At 56.0% G+C, this 18,735-nt stretch overlaps 2 protein-coding genes across 2 annotated transcripts; both read right to left on the bottom strand.

Moving 5' to 3' along the window:
- Positions 1-128: 128 nt before the first annotated feature.
- TPGS1 (tubulin polyglutamylase complex subunit 1) lies at positions 129-7,592 on the bottom strand. The gene is made up of 2 exons (XM_084886464.1): positions 7,223-7,592; positions 129-939 (listed from the first exon to the last, which is right to left on the bottom strand). Exons 1-2 carry the CDS (start codon positions 7,558-7,560, stop codon positions 402-404), a joined length of 876 nt encoding a protein of 291 aa, XP_084742590.1. The 5' UTR covers positions 7,561-7,592; the 3' UTR covers positions 129-401.
- Positions 7,593-8,595: 1,003 nt separating this feature from the next.
- On the bottom strand, positions 8,596-14,274 carry MADCAM1 (mucosal vascular addressin cell adhesion molecule 1). The gene is made up of 5 exons (XM_084886449.1): positions 14,146-14,274; positions 13,486-13,758; positions 12,038-12,364; positions 10,216-10,641; positions 8,596-8,937 (listed from the first exon to the last, which is right to left on the bottom strand). Exons 1-5 carry the CDS (start codon positions 14,204-14,206, stop codon positions 8,828-8,830), a joined length of 1,197 nt encoding a protein of 398 aa, XP_084742575.1. The 5' UTR covers positions 14,207-14,274; the 3' UTR covers positions 8,596-8,827.
- Positions 14,275-18,735: the final 4,461 nt, after the last annotated feature.

Below are 18,735 nucleotides of genomic sequence, written 5' to 3'. Positions count from 1 at the left end.
GCTGCGTCCAGGGGCACCCTGGCATTTCCAGGTGGCAAATATGGCTTCCGGGCAGTGGTGGGCCTGCTGGGTGGAGAAACATTTCTGTGGCACAGGGCTGGAGGGTGGGGAGCAACACTTGTCAGGTCTGCTTTGGATACAGATTTTATTACTGTTGCCGAGGAGAGGGGCCTTTACAGGTATGTGGGGAGGGGTGTCCACCTCAGGTACCCTTGGCCGCCCCCTGAAGGGGGCTAGAATATCATTCCAGGGCCGAAGCTGGGCGAGGGCTCTCCGCAACCCCCCTGCATGCAGAAACCCCAGTCCTGGTCTCATAGCCGTGTTCTTCTGCCCAGGAGCAGGCGAGCCAGGCCTCAGAGGGCCCCCGGCTGTCAGGGTGGAGGAGGCAGGTGAGGAGGGGCTCAGCCCACTGGCTTGACTTTGGCAATAAAGAGGGCAGCAGCCTTCTCCAGGAACTCCTCTCGGGTCATGGGGGAGCTGGGCCGCCGAGCCACCAGAGCTCGGTCCATGGCCAGCGCCAGGCTGTCAGGCCCCAGGCGTGAGCCAGCCTCCAGGTAGCGGGTGGGAGCAGAGGCGCCGCTGCTGGCCTGCAGGACCCCCTCCAGGGTGTCCAGCACTGCCTGGCCCATGCGGCGGTCAGCAACGGCCAGCATGGGGTCCTCCAGCAGCTGGTAGAGGGCGCCAGCCCGCCCCACGAACTCCAGCAGCACGAAGCAGGTGAGCATGCCAGTGCGGAAGACATCCAGCGGCACAGCCTCGTGGTCCCGGCACTGGATCTTGCGCAGCAAGGGGGCTACGACCTCCTCGGGGGCCTCCCCATCTCGGCAGATGCGCTTGAGCAGTTCGCTGTAGGTGCGCCCATCCAGCCCCGGCCTCTTCTTGCGCCCACTGGCGCTCAGGCACTCATAGGCCACACCAACATTGTTGTTGAAGGCTGTCCTGCAGGCGGACAGGGGTGTTGGGCCAGCCCAGCAAAGCCCTCCACCCCCACGCCCACCAGCCTAGTCCAGGCTCCTGCCCCCCTTGTTCTTCCTCCAACAGGCCAGGGCCTCTGCACAGGCTGTGACCTCCCCCTGGGATGCCCTTCCCACAGCTCTCCCCATGGCAACCCAAGTCGCCGTTCTGGTGGGGACCTTTCCTCCTTAATCTTTTCCTCCTCTTTTTCTTTGTTAATAATTACTACCACCGGACTCACTATATGGTGTCCTTATGAGTTTGTTTTTCCAACCTGAATATCCAGGAACCCACACCAGGTTTTATCTGTCAGTCACTGTGCAAAACCAGTGCCTGGCCCACGGCAGGTGCTCAATAAAGGTCTGCTAAGTCAGCTGACTAGCATCTGCCCCTCAGGACTCTCCAACTGCCCTTCTAAGGATGACACTTGCACTCACAGGGTGGCCATTCTTGGCCCAAACACTGTGCCTATCTCATTCCATTCCCCTAGTCCCACTGGCCAAGAGTCGGCAAACTACAGCCATGGGTCAAACCCAGCCCACTGCCTGTTTTTGTCAATAAAATTTTATTGGCACACAGCTTCGTTAACCCAGTGACATGTTGCTTATGGGAGCTTGCTTTCTTGCTGCAATGGCTGAGTCCAACGTTCACAACAGAATCAGCCTGCAAAGCTGGGAGAGCTTGCCACCTTTAGAGAAGTCTGTCAACCCTGCTCTCAGCTGTAAGGTGGGGGCTATGTGGTGGGTATGGTTCCTTGCCCCTTGAGCAGCCTTAGGTCCTACTATGTTCCCTGGCCATATGTGTTGTGAACTTCGTGAGCAAAGTAGGGCAGCACTGGTTAAGTGTGGGCGGTAGGGTGAGCCTGGAGCCCACACACTTAAGCAGTTAGTGTACAGTGGGTGCCCAGTGTCTCACTCTCCTCATCACATCTACAGCCCAGTACCTGGCCTGTGGCCCAGGGAAGGATGGCTGGTGGCCTTTGACTGGTTTCACAGTCACAGCTGGGAAGTGAAGTTCAAGGCAGGCTGATGGTGGGCCAAGGATCCCAGGGAGGAAGGGCCTGACCCTAGGCCTTAATATTCACCCTTTCTGGGAGCTCAGCTCCATGGCTCACACTGCAGCTCCACTCTTTCTTCCAACCCTCAAGGATGCCTTTCAAACTGATAAGAACAGATACTGCACTTGATCTTAGCCAAAAGACTGAGAAGCAATTCCAAGGATATGTTTTAGGAAGGAAGGGAGGGAGGAAGATAGGGAAGGAGGGAGGGAGGGAAGGGGAGAAACACTGGTCGCCTCTGGTAGGTGCCCTGACCGGGGAACAAAACCTAGGTATGTGCCCTGACCGGGAATCGAACCCACATCCTTTGGTGTACGGGACCATGAGCCACCTGCCCAGGGCTGCAGCACCACTCTGATCTCACCTTTCTGGCACCTCACCTCACCTTTCTATGGGTTAGTGTATAGTGGGTGCCCAGTAAATGCTGACCAACATATAGGAGGTGTCCAGTAAACTTATACTCTGGTCGCCTCTGCTGCCCAGCACGAGGCTTATAAATAGCTGTGCTGACCTGATGAGCTATGTAGGTCAAAACCCCATTACACAGGAAACTGGCACAGAGGTGAGGGCAGTAGCTTGGGAGGTCTCTCTCCCAGCTGGGACCCGTCCGCACCCATCTGGCCATCAACTCCTCTGCCTTCCCATTTATTGGGCCCTTTGAAGTGACTAAGACCATCCAGGGAAGCAGAAGGGGTGCCAGATGCAGCTTCATGTTCAACAAACATTTGTTTCCATGATTACGACTGTTAGCACATAATAACCCTGTGTAGGAGCTTTTATTAGCTCCTTCCCCGGAAGAAGGAAGTTGGGGGAATCTGGTGTAACTGTGGCGGCCATGAGTGCCTGTATCAGTTACCCATTGCTACATGACACACTTGATGTCCTAAAATGGCAACAACAGTTATGACGAGGCTTCTGTATGGCAGGAACTCGGGAGGGGCTTAGTGGGAGGATTCTGGCCTGTTCCCTTATAAGGTCGAGGTCAGGATGTCAGCTGTGGCCATGGTCCTCTGAAGCTGGACAGTGGAGGTGTTTCACATGCTGGCTCAGACAGGAGGCCTTGGGTCCTGGCCCTGGGCGTCCCCATGGAGTGATGAGCACCTCCACACATGGCGTGTGTGCTCCCACACACTCCATGTGTCCGTGACACCTAGAGTTGACACATCCTGTAGATGTGGGAGACGGGTGCATGCAGGTGTGAATACCAAGAGGTGAGGGCCTCCAGGGGCATCTGGAAGGCTGGAAAGCACTGTGCTGTCCAACCCTCCACCCTGTGACTGAGCCCTCTGACTTGCTTTGGTGACTGAAATGTGAAAGTGAGCCAGGCGAGGGCCACGTTTAATGGAAATTTTCGGAGCCATCACATCATTCTCCATGGTCGCCTGCACGGTGTAAGCTCACAGCAGCCCGGCGGTGTGAGGACACAAACCTTAGCTGTGTTGAGGCCACTGAGGTTTCAGGGCCCTGAAGCTCTCTCCCAGGAATCTGGGGGGCAAACATCTAGGTGCTTGTAGGTTCCCCAGGTGGACCCAGCTCAGCTGCATGCAAGTCCTAGCCGCTGCCTCTCACTTTCCTCATGTGGAGAACGAGGGTTGTAATCTGAGCCCCTGGAGTCTTGTGAGGACAGAGGGTAGATCTTATGCCAGCGTTCCAGATTGTGCCAGCACTTGGGAGGGGCCCCATGTGTGCTTGTCATTTGCTATAACCTGGGCTGCAATTCAGCTGGGCTGTCCAGAAGCTGTTTATCTTAGGCTCCTGGCCTCGTGGGGCAGGAAGGCATGCAAAGGGGTAATTACAGCCCAGTGAGATCAGAGCTATGACGAGGATTGGGCAAGAAACCCAGAAGAAGGCAACAACCAACCTCTAGGCCGAGGCCTCATAACAGCCCCTCTGGGGGGCTCCCCAGGTGGTTCCCAATCATGAGGGGCAACCATGCCATCTGGGGGGCGGGCAAGAAGGCAGCCAGGACCAAAACTGGTTTGGCTCACTGGATACAGCGTTGGCCTGCGGACTGAAGGGTCCCGGGTTCGATTCCGGTCAAGGGCTTGTACCTTGGTTGTGGGCACCCCCCAGTAGGGGGTGTGTAGGAGGCAGCTGATGGATGGTTCTCTCCCATCAATGTTTTTGACTCTCTCTTCCTCTCTATAAAAAATCAATAAAATATATTTAAAAAAAGAAAAAAAAGAAGGCAGCCAGCTCTGGACTTGTCGGCCTGGGTTCCATCTTGGCTCCACCATGGAACTGTTTCCCTTCTGTGAATTGGAACTGGGCACTTACTGGGGCTCCATTCCTGTCAGCAATTTGTGAAATATGTGAGCATTTGTTAAAACAAAAAAAGAATATATTTAAGGGGGGTGGCTCATAAAGTCACAGAAACCTCATTTTAGACCAGGGGTTCTTAATAGGGGTAATTGTGCCCCAAGGGCTCACTGGGTAATATCTGGGGACATTTGCAGTTATTGTCACACTGAGGTGGGGGCTAGGAATGATGCCCAGCACTCCACAGTACCCAGGACAGCCCTCAGAGGTGGCGTGAGCTCAGGAGCCTTAGCCTGGACCTGTTGGTGCCTGGCATTCCTGCAGTTACTATTAGCAACATGATGGCTGAGAAGTCCTTGGAGCCACACTGCCTGGGTCTGACTCTGGCTTTGTCTCCTCATGGCCATGCAGCCCTCACAAATCCAGATGAAACCCCGGGTCCTGAGGCCAGCAGGGGGGTGATGGGATGCCATCACCAGTCCGGCAGGCCAGCAGTTCTGACTTCTCGAGACACCTGCACACCCTCTTTTGTGACGACGTGCTCAAGAGCAGCCTCGTGATAGCCTGGTCAGCCTTGCAGCGTCAGGTAAAGTTGCCTAACCTCGGAGCACCTGTCTCCCACACCTGCGACTTCCTGGTCACAATTCTACTCCTGACCTGACAGGCGTGATAAAGGGCCCCTGCTCACTGCTCTCCCTGTGCCCTTGCTGCTCCCAACAACAACAGCCCAATACCTTTGTGTCCCCACAAAACGTACATCCATCTAGAACCTATGAGTGTGACCTTATTTGGAACTAGGGTATTTGTAATTAGTTCAGGATCTGGAGATAGGGTGAGATGGCTCCCAGTCCAATGCCAAATGTTCTTAGGAGAGGACAGAGAGACATAGAGGAGATGGTAGCTATGTGATAACGAGACGACGGCTGAAGTGCTGCTTCCACAAGCCCCGGGACATCCAGGAGCTAGGAGGCAGGAAAGACCCTCCCCCAGAACCTCCAGAGGGAGCTCAGCCCTGCAACACCTTGATTTCAGACTTCTGGCCTCCAGGACTGTGGGAGAATATATTTCTGTTATTTTAAGCCACCAAGTTTGTGGTAATTTTGTTATAGCGCCAGAGGGAACTAATACATTTTCCTGTTGATCCTAAATCCAACAGATGCTTCTCAGCCTTCATTTACTGGACCATTGGACACAGGGCTACTGTCCACATGGTGTTTTTGTATGAATTAGGGAAGAACTCTATAAAAAGCCGCATATAAATATCCCTGTCTGTGATGTCTACGGGGAGAGTGGCTTGTGCATTGCTTGACCTGAACAACTGCACATGTGGCCCTATCACTGACCACTTTCCCTCCTTGGAAGATGTCCTTGGATGCCACTCTCTTCTGGTTCCCATCTTCACAACTGGTCTGCCTTCACATACTTTTTGTGGGTTCTCTGAGGCTGGGGCTCCTCAAAGTTGGAGCCTGGGCTCTTCCCAGCTCTTCTGAGGCCTTCACCTTTCCTCCAAGTTGACAACCTCCTGTCCCACTTGCACATCTCAGTTTTAGACCTACTTGTCCACTTTCCTGCTGCGAGGTTCTCCCAGCTGCCTGACTCTGGGAACTTTCCCCAAACCAGTAACCTCCCAGTAGATACCTGGGACTGCCCTACCCCCCCCCCCCTTCCACCCTGGCCCCAGCAAATCCATCAGCTCGGCCTTCAGAGCGTGTCCAGAGCCCATGGATGTCCCACCTGCTCCTCTTCCCAGGTCCCTATCTCAGGGGTGGCCCAGCTCCCAGATACCCTGCTGCTCTCTTGTCTGGCTGTCATCTTGCATACCCTGTATTCCCTTTTCTCCTGTGGGAGAATATATTTCTGTTGTTTTAAGCCACCAAGTTTGTGGTAATTTGTGGTGGAGATGGGACCGCTCTGCTCAGATGCCTGCTTCCCACACCGCTCCCACAGGAGCTCCCTCCCCAGCACCTCTGTACTTTCCTTCGTGTGGTTTGCACAAAGTGTGGGACTCTTTCTGGAGGTCTGCCCAGAAGCACCTGGGAATACCTTGAGAATCAAGCTGAAATGCTCCCTTGGTTGGCTTCCTCCTTCCTGAGGTCTCCTGGGAGCACACTCTTATAAGATCACCCCCATATGAATGCTTGCCGCAGGCTCTGCTGCTGGAGATGCCCCTAGCCAAAACCCAGTCCACCCACATCCAGTCAATGACTTTGTCTGGTTGATGATGCTTCTCCTCAGTCCACCTGATGCAGACCATGCATTCAATTTCAACACATATTCCTCAACCACCTTCCTTGGGCTTACAACTGTGGGTAAGCAGGGACTTGAGGGGAGTGGGGAGGCGCCACCCCCTCTATCCTACCATGCTTCAGCTGTGAGAAGGAAGTGTGTCCCACAGTGCACCTGTACTGCCTCCAGGCAGGTGCACCTGAGGCACCACCTTTCTGTGTGTCACTCAGGGTTCTTCTTCCTGGACACCGCTCCTATACGATGGGAGCCTCCCTTTAGGATAGGGGCATTGGGTGACTAGGTTGCTTTCTGTCTCCACAGCCCAACCCTATAAAATATTCCTTTTCTGGCTCAATGGACAGGTCCCTCCTAGCTAGCTCGGGACCTGGCTCAGAGAATTGCTCTGTGACCTTGGGCAAAGCCCTCTCTGGGCTCCATGATCTTAAAAAAGTTGGGTGGGCTGCAAGGGGGACTCATTACCTACAAAAAGGCATCACAAAAGTTGAAGCTTGCGCATAGCACGCAGGTCACTGCCAGAATACCCTGGGGACCTCTAACCCATCACGGTCTGGGTGGATCTAGCGTCAGGGAGGCACTGTAGACTATAGTTCCCAGCATGCCACGCATTCAAGCACCGGGACCCGGGGCGAAGAGCCGCGCGGAGCATGCTGGGAATTGAAGTCCGACCCCTCCACACCCCCGCCCAGGCCCGACCCAGTCCCGCACCTCTGGGAGTGGTGAGCCAGGCGAAGGTGCCACAGCGCGCGGCCCAGGCGCTGCTGCTGAAGCAGGAGCTGGCCCGGGGGCTCCCCGGCGCCACTGTTTGCAGGCGTACTGAGGCCCATGTTCTCGAAGTAGTGCGCCAGGAAGGAGATCGGTTCCTCGGGCCGGGCCTCCAGCACCTTCAACAGGGCTGCGCGCAGCATTTTTGTCACGCCGAGCTGCTGCAGGAAGTCCTCCTCGCTCTCGGTCGTTGCTGCCGCCCCGGACACCGAGGGCCGGTTGCTGTCTATGAAATTGGCCGCCGGGGCCACGGCCAACCGCCGCTTCTCCACTGCCGCCATCTTCGCTGAGGGCAATGGGAGCGGAAGTGCCGTCATATGCCACAGCGCGCTGGCGCCTCTTGGCGGCCATCTTGGTTAAGGGCAGAGGACGCCGGGTGACTCTTGGAAAAATTGGGAACTCAGTAATGCAAGCCACCCTTTCCGTTAGGTTCTAATGGGCATTCCCCGCTCCAGTGTCCTCTTTACGTGTACTGGTTGCCTTTTTTGGCGTAGGCCCCGAACTTTGCCAGACTGAAAAATGGCTTCCAAGGAAGGGCTTGGTGCCTGACGGGAAGCCGGGGTTGCTGGCGGACTCGGTAGTGGGCGAGTCCTTCCTGGCACGGTTCCCTAGCAACCAGTCTCCTCGGTGACCGGAGCAGCTGGCAGCGCGAGAGAGGGGATTGTTCCACCCGGAGTCAATGATGGAGCGCCGCCCTGCCCCATTTTTAATTTTTTGTCTTTGTGTCTTTGCCCCCCAGGCTGGCCTTCAACCCAACCCAGTCTTGGTCTGAGCTTATAGTTCACCGCTTGGGGGACCCCCGTCCCAACCACCCCCAGGCTGCGGTCTGCTCGGCTCCCACGGCCCCTAGACCCCTGTGCGTGTTTGAGGAGTCAGTAGCCCCCAGTCCCCCATCCCATGTCACACTCCCCATCCCAGGCTGTCTCCTCTAGGGCTCTCTACATCCCCATAGTTCCCCGGGGCTCACGGGCTCTGGTCCCTGGTATCCGCTGATGGTGTATCTTCTGTTTCTGCTCTGTCTCCTCCCTAGCTCCCTTAACAAGCCATCTCTTCTGTGTCTTTTACCACCCTGTCTCCCCATCCCCCACCAAATACATTCTCCGTTTCTTTTGGTGACCCCCCAGTTATTCTTGAGTTCCAGGTTCCCAGTATCCAGGGAAAGGCACAGTATCTGTATTCTCCCTCCCCAGGCCAAGTGCACACTCCTCCAGCCCCAGGCTAGTGGGCCTGGGGCGTCTGTCTGTCCTGTTTCTCTGGGGAGTCGCCCAGGGCAGAGAAGTCCAGGGTCCTCCTACCACAACAGAAGCCACCGGGGTCAGACAGCATGCTCTTTATTCTCCCAGTTGGGGGCAGGGGCAGGGGCAGGGGCAGGTCCCCAGGGGTCCCACAGCGGGGAACCTGGCCAGCTGAGAAGCCTAGATGTTCTGGCCATCAGGGCAAAGGACCCTCTGTCAGCCCTCATGCTGTCCAGAGCCCTGCAATCGTCCTCTAGTCACAACTGAGTTGAAGGAAGGCAGGCCACTTCGGCGGTGCTGGTGGGCCCTGTGGTCACCTGGTGGGCTGGCGGCATCTCCACAGGCGACGGGTGAGGAACGCTAGGAGGAGCAGCCCCAGCACCAAGCTGCCCATCCACAGGGCTGCGGACATTGGTGGGGAGCCTGGGGAGAGAAGCATCGGGAGCCTCAACACCTCTTTGCAGTTGGTGGGGATAAGCCCAGCAGAACCTGCCAAGGGCTTCCAAATGTACCACATTCCCTAAGACTTAAGGAGGATGTAATGACTTAGAACAGCCATCTTTAACCTTTCTCATCCCATGGCACACATAAATTATTGAAATTCTGTGGCACGTTAAAACATATTTTTTGCCGATATGACATAAAAACAGGTGTAATTTTTATTCATTCAAACAGGACGGCTATTGTTTTGTTGGCTGTTGTCATTTTTAAATGGACAATATAAGGGAAAGGAGTTCAGTGCCCCTGACTAAATAGGTATTGCATGTTTTAAAAATTCTTGTGCTCGTTGATTGAAAATCACTGGCTTAATCCAGGCCCAGAGCAGCCAGGCCGGAAGCGGCTAGGCCCAGAGCGGCCGGGCCCGGAGCAGCCAGGTTGGGAGCAGCCAGGCCTGGAGCAGCTGGGCATGGAACAGCCCGGAGCAACAGAGGCTGGAGTGAATCTTTTGACAGGTATGTAGGACCTTAGATATGAAGTGAGCTGTCCAGTGCGCTCAGTGGTTGAGTGTCAACCTATGCACCAAGAGTTTGCTGGTTTGGCCCTAACTGGTTTGGCTCAGTGGATAGCGCGTCGGTCTGTGGACTGAAGGGTCCAAGATTCAATTCCAGTCAAGGGCATGTACCTTGGTTACAGGCACATCCCCAGTAGGGGGTATGCAGGAGGTGGCTGATTGATGTTTCTAACTATCCCTCTCCCTTCCTCTCTGTAAATAAAAAATATATATATATTTTTAAAAAAAGATTTTGCTGGTTTGATTCCTGGTCAGGGCACATGACTGGATTTTGGGCTCAATCCTCAGTGGGGTGTGTGCAGGAGGCAGCCAATTGATGTTAATGTTTCTCTATCATTGATGTTTCTATTTTTCCCTTTCCCTTCCTCTCTAAAATAAATAAAAACATTTTAAAAATACATTAACTTTACTTCTTTTTCTGAATATGGCTACTGGAAAATTTGAAATGACTTAAGTGGCTGTATTCTATTTTTATTCCACAGGCTGTTGTAGTCTTACAGTTCAGTTTACAGACTGCTGTGAAATCTATGTAGTTCCTGAAATGTAGGCCTTGCCATGCCAGGCAACTGTGAACCCGCTGGACAGTGGGGGAAGCAGACTGGGCAGGGCATCTCCTCATCTAAGGCCTGTATGCCAGCCTTCCTCCCTCCCAGGCTCCCCCAGGGCCCACCCCACCCCGCCACACTCACAGACTTCCGGGAGCAGGTACAGACGGGCTGTGTGGCCCCCTGGGTCCAGGCGGCACTGGAACCAGCCCTCAGGGTTGCATCCAGCCCACAGCACGGTCAGCCAAGCCTGGGCCCCGTCCTCCTTCCTCTGGTAAGCTGCCAGACCGCCGGGCGCCCGGGTCCAACGTACAGCTACGCCAGGGCCGCAGGCTGCTTCGCACAGCAGCTCCAGACCCCCTGGTATTGGCGACTGGTGGATCTCAGGGTGGCAGGGCCGGGTGGAGCTGTTCCCAGCTTCGGGGCCAGGACTCCGGGGGCTGTGGGTGGAGGTCTGCTCCAGGGTGGCCTCCAGGGAGGTTGTGACTGGGGCCTTCGAGGAGGTCAGGACTCCCGGGGCTGTGGATGGAGTTCTGCTCCAGGATGGCGTCCAGGGAGGTTGTGGCCGGACTGGAAAAGAGGGCAGCGCTTTTCTTCCTGTCTCCTCCGTTGCTTTCTTGCCTCAGTTTCTCCGTCTGGACCATGGGGTTGGGTCAAACTGCCTCAACTCCCACCTTGGGCCACTTGGTGAATTGCAATGTGTGCGAGTGGGTGGGAGTGGGGTTGGTATGTTGTGGCCCTCCCCACCCTCAGGGAACTTCTGAACCTCCGGATCTCACTTTCCTCACGTAAAGGAGATGAGAGCCCGCCACCAAGACCCACACATGCACCCGGAGCGTAGGGTCAGTGAGCATGAGCATTGGATTTTATTATTATGGGACTAGGAGGCGGAGAGAGGGAGGGTGCATCTGACACAAACTGAGCACCTGCTGTGTGCCAGGGCCCGTGTTAGATATTACTCGTTCATCATTCAGCACCTGCTTATTGAATACCTGCCATGTGCTAGGCGCTATAACAGTTATTCATTCAGAGTGTATCTATTCAGCACCTATGTTCTAGACACTGTTTTAGCCAATGAGAACACCACCATGAGTAATACACACATTCCTATTTCGGTGAAGCCAGGAGTAGGGGGAAAATAAAAAGAACATATGGGAAGTCAGATGTTAATAAAAATGTTTCAATAAACATTCAACGAGAGAAAGGGTGTGTGTGTGTGTGTGTGTGTGTGTGTGTGCGCAAACATGTCCATCTGTGAGGGGAAGGGGGAAGTCAGGGGAAGGCTCACTGGGAAGGTGACCTGAGAGAGGTGAGTAGGAGAGATTTGGGGGAAGAGCATTCCTAGTGGAGGGCACAGCACATGCAAAGGCCCTGAGGCTGGTCCGTGTCTGATGGAGGAATAGTGAGGACATCTGTGTGGCTGGAGCAGAGTGAGGGAGGAAATAAGGGCAGGGGATGATGGTATAGGTGGTGCAGAGCCTTGGGGGCCCCAGGGAGGTCTTGGGCTTTTATTTGGAGGGAGGTGGGAGCCCTGAACTGCTGTGAGCAGAACAGGTTGGACTCAGGTGCTCTCAGGCGCCCTCTGGTGGCTGCTACCAAGAAATAAAACTGTGGGGATGAGGGTGGGAGCCAGGGACCAAGGGAAAGGGCAGAACTGGTACCAGAGCACATGGAAGGTAGGTGCTCAGTAAATTTGTTGAATGGATGAATAAACAAATGATTTAGAAGTATCTCTCTGGCTGCCAGTAAGGGACAGACTCAAGAGGGATGCAATTTCCCCACCTTCCTAGGGACTCTGACCGAGAGTAGGCCCTAGATGGGACCCCAGCAGGTGAGGGGCAGAATCCGAATTACAGAAGAGCTGCTGCACACCACTCACCAAGGCTCCTAGGAGCTGGGTGGTGTGACTTCGCCCACTTCCTGGGGGACACAAAGGTGCAGGGCAGGCAGGACCCTGCAGACTCACCTGAAATGGGCTTGCGGTGGCTCCGAGGCTCCATGCCCGGCAGCCTCATGGTCGCCTGGCAGTGGAGGGTGAGTGGAGCAGGTGTCCCCAGGGGGGGAAGCAGCCAGCGCTTTGTCACTTGGAACAACTGGTCCTCACCCTCCTGGGGCTCCTCGTCCTCCTCCTGGCCCAGGTCCTGCACCCCCTCCAGTTCCTGGTCCCCCAGGAGTAGGGACAAGGAGAGGACATCAGGGCTGGCAGGCGTGATGTTGTGGGCTGTGCAGGCCAACTCTTGGGCCTGCCCGGCCACCAGGGCCTCTGGGGAGACCGTCAGCTGGTCCGGGAAGGCTGTGTAGGGAGGTTTGGAGGGGCACGGGCTGAGCCTAGAGCAGTGGTTCCCAACCTTTTATTTTGGCCACGGTCCAGCTAAGCATTCCTGAAATCCTGATGTCCCCCCTGTTACATATAACTTAAAAAAAATATATATTTCTTTATTGATTTCAGAGAGGAAGGGAGAGGGAGAGAGAGAGAGAGAGAGAGAGAGAGAGAGAGAGAGAGAGGAACATCAATGATGAGAGACTGGCTGCCTCCCGCACGCCCCCTGCTGGGGACTGACCCACAACCCAGGCATGTGCCGTTGGCCAGAATCGAACCTGGGACCGTTCAGTCCGCAGGCCGACTCTCTCTCCACTGAGCCATGCCGGCTAGGGCCATGTAATTCTCATTATTCAAAAAGTGAATTCTATTCTTGTGGAGGAAGCCTACAAGGCCATTAACTTGGTCTAAACAAGCTTTAAAGAACACGGCATCCATGAAAGAGAAAAATAAAAGAACGAAAGGACAGTTGAAGTACTGAGAAAGAAATCACTAAGAAATTATTTAAAAAATAACATGAAGTGACATGAAAAAAAAAAGCAAATAAAGTTTCAAAACATATAATAGAGAGCTGAAATGCATAAATATGTCACAATATATATATATATATATACTGTATATGAGGCCCCTAGCACCATAAGAAAGGCAAAAAATTCACTGTTAATAACTCATTCTCGAATTGCCCCCCTTAAAGATCAAATTGCCCTTTTGGGAACCACTGGCCTAGAGGGTGAAGACTGGGCCCTGAGGGGGGTGATGCGTGTGGGACCAAGCAGGATGGAGGAGGGACTGCTGGTGCAGAGAGACAGGGTGGACCCAGTGGTCACACCTTGAGTGGCTATAAACATAAAAAGGATGCTGGAGGGGGACCTAGCGCAGAAAGAGGGTTGGGGTCAGGTATGGGAGGTTTGGGGACAGGCTGGGGTTGTGGGAGTGAAGGCTGGGAGCCTGGGGGGAGGGGGGGAATGTGGCAAGAACGAAGTGGGTTGCATTTCAGTTTGAGCTGGAGCAGGGTGGGCAATCTGGGAAGGCTCCCGGGCAGAGGTGGCATAGAAACAGATAAAGCAGGGCTGCGAGGAGGGGCGGGGGCTCACCGAACACCAGGAGCCGCACGTGGTGCCGGAGAGTGTTGGTCCCGCAGGTGCCCACACATGTGTGGATCCCCGCGGACGACAGTGAGGCGTTGTGCACGGAGAGGACGCTGCTGCCGGCGCCCGACTGCACGGCGCCCAGGCTGGTGTCCAGGCCCCGCCACTGCACCACGGCGGCCCGGCCGTCCGCACAGGCCCGGCGGCAGGTGAGCTGCCTCGATTCCCCCACGGCCACTGCCACCACGGGCTCGGGGGGCTCCACCTCCAGGCGCCCACCTGCAGGCAGACAGCGCTCTCGGTCCCACCCCCTCCCATCCTCAGACCCCTGCCCCAGCTCCCTCTCTGCCCCCAAGCCTCCCAGCCCCTCCAAAGCGTTCCTCTGTGGATCCCCATCACCTTCCCTGAGCCTCCCCACTGCCCTCCACCGAGCTCCCTCCGCACCCCTCCCTGCTCCTCCCTAAGCCCCCTGCCCTCTCAGAACCCCCTCTTTTCATGGAAACCCCCTCTTCCGAGCTCCCTCCGCACCCCTCCCTGCTCCTCCCTAAGCCCCCTGCCCTGTCAGAACCCCCTCTTTTCATGGAAACCCCCTCTTCCGAGCTCCCTCCGCACCCCTCCCTGCTCCTCCCTAAGCCCCTGCCCCCTCGGCGCCCCTCCCGGGCTCACCGCGGCCTTGCTGGAGGAGCCCCAAGAGGAGAGGGAGCAGGAAGGTCAGGCCCTGTTCCATGCTGGGCCCCGGCTCTGTCCATGGCCCAAGAGAAAAGTGGCTTAAATAGCGGTGCCTCGGGCTCCTTCCTGCCGCCCCAAGACCCCGCTTCTCTTCCCTCCCCCGCTCCCCCCGCCCAGCTGCTCCTGGGGGTTTCCCAGCCTGACCCCCGACCCTGCAGGCGACAGAGAGGCTGGGGCTGGGGGCCAAGGGGGCGGGGCCAAGGTCACAGCAGATAAAGCGGGGGTTTTGGGGGGTGGGGGTGGGGTGGCGGGGCGTAGTTCTGAGCCAATTCCAGGGCTCCCTTTTGGAGACGGAAAGGTTGGGAGGTGCGGCCGGAGGAAGGAGACCGTGAGGTCAAGTGAGTGGAAAACCCAGCGAGGCTCCAGGGTCGGCGCCGCCCGCGCGCCCCGTCGGGCGAGTCTCGGCCTTCACTGCCCTGAGCGGCCGCACGGGGTCAGTGCTGAGCAGCCGCCTTCCCGCTCCAGCCGGCGGCCTGGGGTGCGGGAATCCCCTGGGGGGGAGGGAAGGAGTTTCCTATGGAACTTAATGCGGGAGCGGGTTTTTCTGGTGGTGGGGTCTCCTGGGGTGATGGAGCTGAGGCCCACCCGTGCCTGGGACACGTCAGGGCCTACCTCTGAGCATGCTCCCCTCTGTCAGAGGGGCAGGCTGGTGGGAGCCTGGGAGCCCCTGGCCTGAGGGTGCCTCCTTCCATAGAGAGACTTGCGTCTGGGGGTCCACAGGAGTGGCCTCGGTGCCCTCCTGGCCTTTGCGGGACTAAACCTCCCAGGAAGAGACCCTGGCCAGGTTTCCCACCACAGCAGTCATCCATCAGTCCGTCCTGAGGCCCGAATTTGCCTCTCAGCCTAGTTCCCATTTCCCTGTCTGCCCTTTCCACCCGACACCCCTCAGCACACAACCTTCTGAGCACACAGACACCCCAAGGCTGCCTATAGCATAGAGCAGTGTTTCCCAAACTTCTCTCATGATGAGAATCAACTGGTGGAGTTGTTAAAACACAGATTCCTCCTGCCGAAACCAGTTTAGCTCAGTGGTAGAGCATCGGTCTGCGGATTGAAAGGTCCCGGGTTCGATTCCGGTCAGGGCCATGTACCTTGGTTGCCAGCACATCCCCGGTAGGGGGTGTGCAAGAGGCAGCTGGTTGATGTTTCTCTCTCATTGACATTTCTAGCTCTCTATCTCTCTCCCTTCCTCTCTGTAAAATATCAATAAAATATATTAAAAAAAAAAAAAAACAAACCCACACACACAGATTCCTGAATCCCAACTAAGAAGTGCTAAACTAGGATTTTTGGGAACATATAGGTAAAATTGTATTCTTAACTTAGTGCTCTGTCTTAGATTCTAGTTTAGCACTTCTTAGTTGGGATTCAGGAATCTGTATTTTAACAACTCCACCAGGAGATGGAATTTCTAAGCACCACTGCCCTGCCTGTCTGTGTCTCCCCAGCCTCTTGTCAGGGGCAGAAACGGAGGCTCTGAGGGGCTGGGAACAGAAGGGGTAAACTGAGGCTGAGGGACTGAGGCCTCAGAGGCAAAGGTCCATGTGTGTGAACTCAGTGTCCACCTTCCTTGGTCCAGCCCCCCTCTGCCCTGGTGCCGGGAAAGGCCGCACAGGAAGATGGACTCCAAGTTTCTGTCCTCCCCAGCCCGGAGGTGTGGGCCTTCTCGGGAAGCTGGGCCCTTAACCCAGCTGGCCTGGAGAATGGCCCTCTTCCCAGGCTCTGACCCTGCTTCCTGCTGCCCTGGCAGTTGAGGCCCCTTGCAGGGCGTGCCCAGCTCTCGGGCCCTGCCTCCCCCGCTGTTGCCCACCCCAGGCTCCCAGGTCTGAGCTCTACCTGTGTAAGCGGTGGGTGCACCTTCACATTCAGGTTCACGTCGCTGTAAGAGAGCACTGAGGAGAACCCCATGGCCTGGGGTGGGTGGTCAGTGCCACCACCCTGAGGATAGGTGGGCTGAATAGATGAGGAAGGTTCTGGGCAGAGGTGCAGCCTAGGGAAAGGAAAAAGAAGGGGGTGGAGAAAGAGACAGACAAAGTGAGGGGGGGAGGAGGGGGGCATGGGAGAGAAGGGATAGGGCAGGAGTCTGGGTGGGCCTCAGGGAGGGGGGAGGGGGAGACCCCTGGAAGCCTGAGGGCAACAATAGCTGTGGACTGAGCCAAATTCACACCTGCATCTGGGACATGTGGTGCTGTCCCTGGAAGACTCAGTCCACGGGAGCCGCCGGGTTTTGGGCTGAGGTCCTTGCTCAATCCTTCCTCCCCGCAACCCTTGGCCTGGGCTTCCTGCAGACTCTCCCCAGATCCCCTTCCCGGCATTGTCCCCACCGGGGAGGAAGTCCTCAGCGGCCACGGCAGGAAGCTGCCTTCCCACGGAGGGTCCCAGCCCCCTCTCCAAGACCCAGCATCCTGGCCTTTCCTGCCCCAGGACCACACTGTGCTCTGCAGGGACCTGGGCCAGGAGGGTGTCCAGGAGAGGGAGCCCTGGAGACGCCCTTTCCCTCCAGGAACACCTCGCCAGCCTGGCCGAGCTCCCCTCACCGGCACCACTGGTCAGTGGGGGGCCTCGAGGCTCTTTCTTTGTGGTGGGCTGCAGCTGTGAGGGCAGGTGGGTCCTTTGGGACTGCTGTCAGATCCCCCCCCATCTCTGGTGCTGGGGGACCCCATACCTGAAATGTCAGCCCAAGTCCTGCCCCTTGGGGTCACTCCCTGTTTTGGTGAGTCTTGGGGATGGTGGAGGCCTGGGTGGGTCTGTGTAATAAATGACCACACAGAAGGCTCTAGAGCAGGAAGGGATGTTTCAGTTCATCAGGTCTTCCATCCCCTGCTGGCCCCTGAGCTAAGCTGAGGGGGCGTGGCAGGAGTGACACCCAGGGCACCACACTGGGGGGTCAGGAGCCCGAATAAATAACTAACAGAATGCCTGTGAAGACAGCATTGTTTGATGAATCTGTTTGATGAAGCTGAGCTCAAGTTTGGCCAAACAGGTGGTGGCAGGTGGCCGTCCAATGGGTCTGCATGCGGCCCAGCCCCTCTGGCCGTCGGGGGCCCGAGATTCAAGTCACCGGGAGTGTCAAGGGGAGCCAAGGCTTTGAGTGGTGACACCTGGGTTCAGACTGGTTGGAAGTGGCGAGAAGCTCCCCAGAGACGGCAGCTGGTCCCCCATTGGGGAACAGGGTTCAGGCGAGCAACTCCACGGGAGATAGGTGTAGGGAGGAGCTCTGAGGGGGCCAGGGCCCCTCACTTGCCCCACAGGGCAGGGAGGCACGTCTTGGTGAGAGCGGATTTGGGAGTGCTGGCTCTATCACCCCGAGGCAGAGGATCTGAAGCTTGATCTCTGACCTCAGGCCCTGCGGCTACCTGAGGCCATGCTGTTCTTTAGAAGCAGCTCCTTACTGGGGAATTGCAGGGGTGGGGTAGGGTGGGTGAGTGGGTGGGGGGAGAGGAGCCTCAAGGACTCATCACTGGGCTTCTTGTGGGTGTTGGGCCACAGGGCCAGGTGCTTGTGCTGGCCGATGAAAGGGGCTCTGGGAGCAGGTGCAGAAGAGGAAGAGTGGCCTGAACGTGGTCTACTTTGGAGCGTGGGTGGTGGGGATGAATGAAAACAGAGGGATTTGGCGTGGGTACCAGAGCTAGCTGTGGGCCCCATGTGTGCAATTTCCTGTCCCAGACCAGCTGGCCGCCCCTGGATAACTGACCCAGCAGAGAACAACCAGGTCACACAACAAACAGGACAGGGCACAGCCCTGAGCCACTCTCGGCTACTGACCACCTGAAATGTCATTTAACATTTATATTTTATTTTTATTTATTATTATTTTTTAAAATATATTTTTATTGATTTCAGAGAGGAAGGGAGAGACAAAGATAGAAACATCAGTGATGAGAATCATTGATCGGCTGCCTCCTGCACGCCCCCTCCTGGGTATCAAGCCCTCAACCTGAGCATGTGCCCTTGACTGGAATAGAATCCGGGACCCTCCAGTCTGCAGGCCAATGCTCCATTCACTGAGCCAAACCGGCTAGGGCTTATTTTATTTTTAGAGAGTGAGAGGAAGGGAGAGGGAGAGAGAGAAACATCAATGCAAGAAACACGAACTGGTTGCCTCCCATATGCACCCCAACCGGGCACGGAATCCACTACCTGGGTATGTGCCCTGACTGGCAATGCGGCCAGCAATCTTTTGGATGATGCTCCACCAATTGAACCACATGGGTCAAGGCTGTAAATTTTAATTTTAATTTCAACTTAAAAACAGATACTTAACTCAGTTACTGGAAAACTTCAGTCAGGGAAACAGTCCTTAATGAAAACTGAAAGTGCCCTCCGCAGAGACAGAAGTAAAGCTGGTTTATATAAACAGGAGTTCCAGCCCATTCCTGATCGGTCAGTTCTCATGTAAATGAGGACTCCAAATCTTCAGTTTGATTGGTCCCAAGAGCACTCACGGCCCTAGCCAGTTTGGCTCTGTGGATAGTGGGTCTCCAGTTTGATTCTGGTCCAGGGCGCATGCCCAGGTTTCGGGCTCGA

This window comes from Pipistrellus hanaki (genome assembly GCF_964339955.1).
Source record: "Pipistrellus hanaki genome assembly, chromosome: 5".
NCBI lineage: Eukaryota > Metazoa > Chordata > Mammalia > Chiroptera > Vespertilionidae > Pipistrellus > Pipistrellus hanaki.
This window is presented reverse-complemented; position numbering and strand designations above follow the sequence as displayed.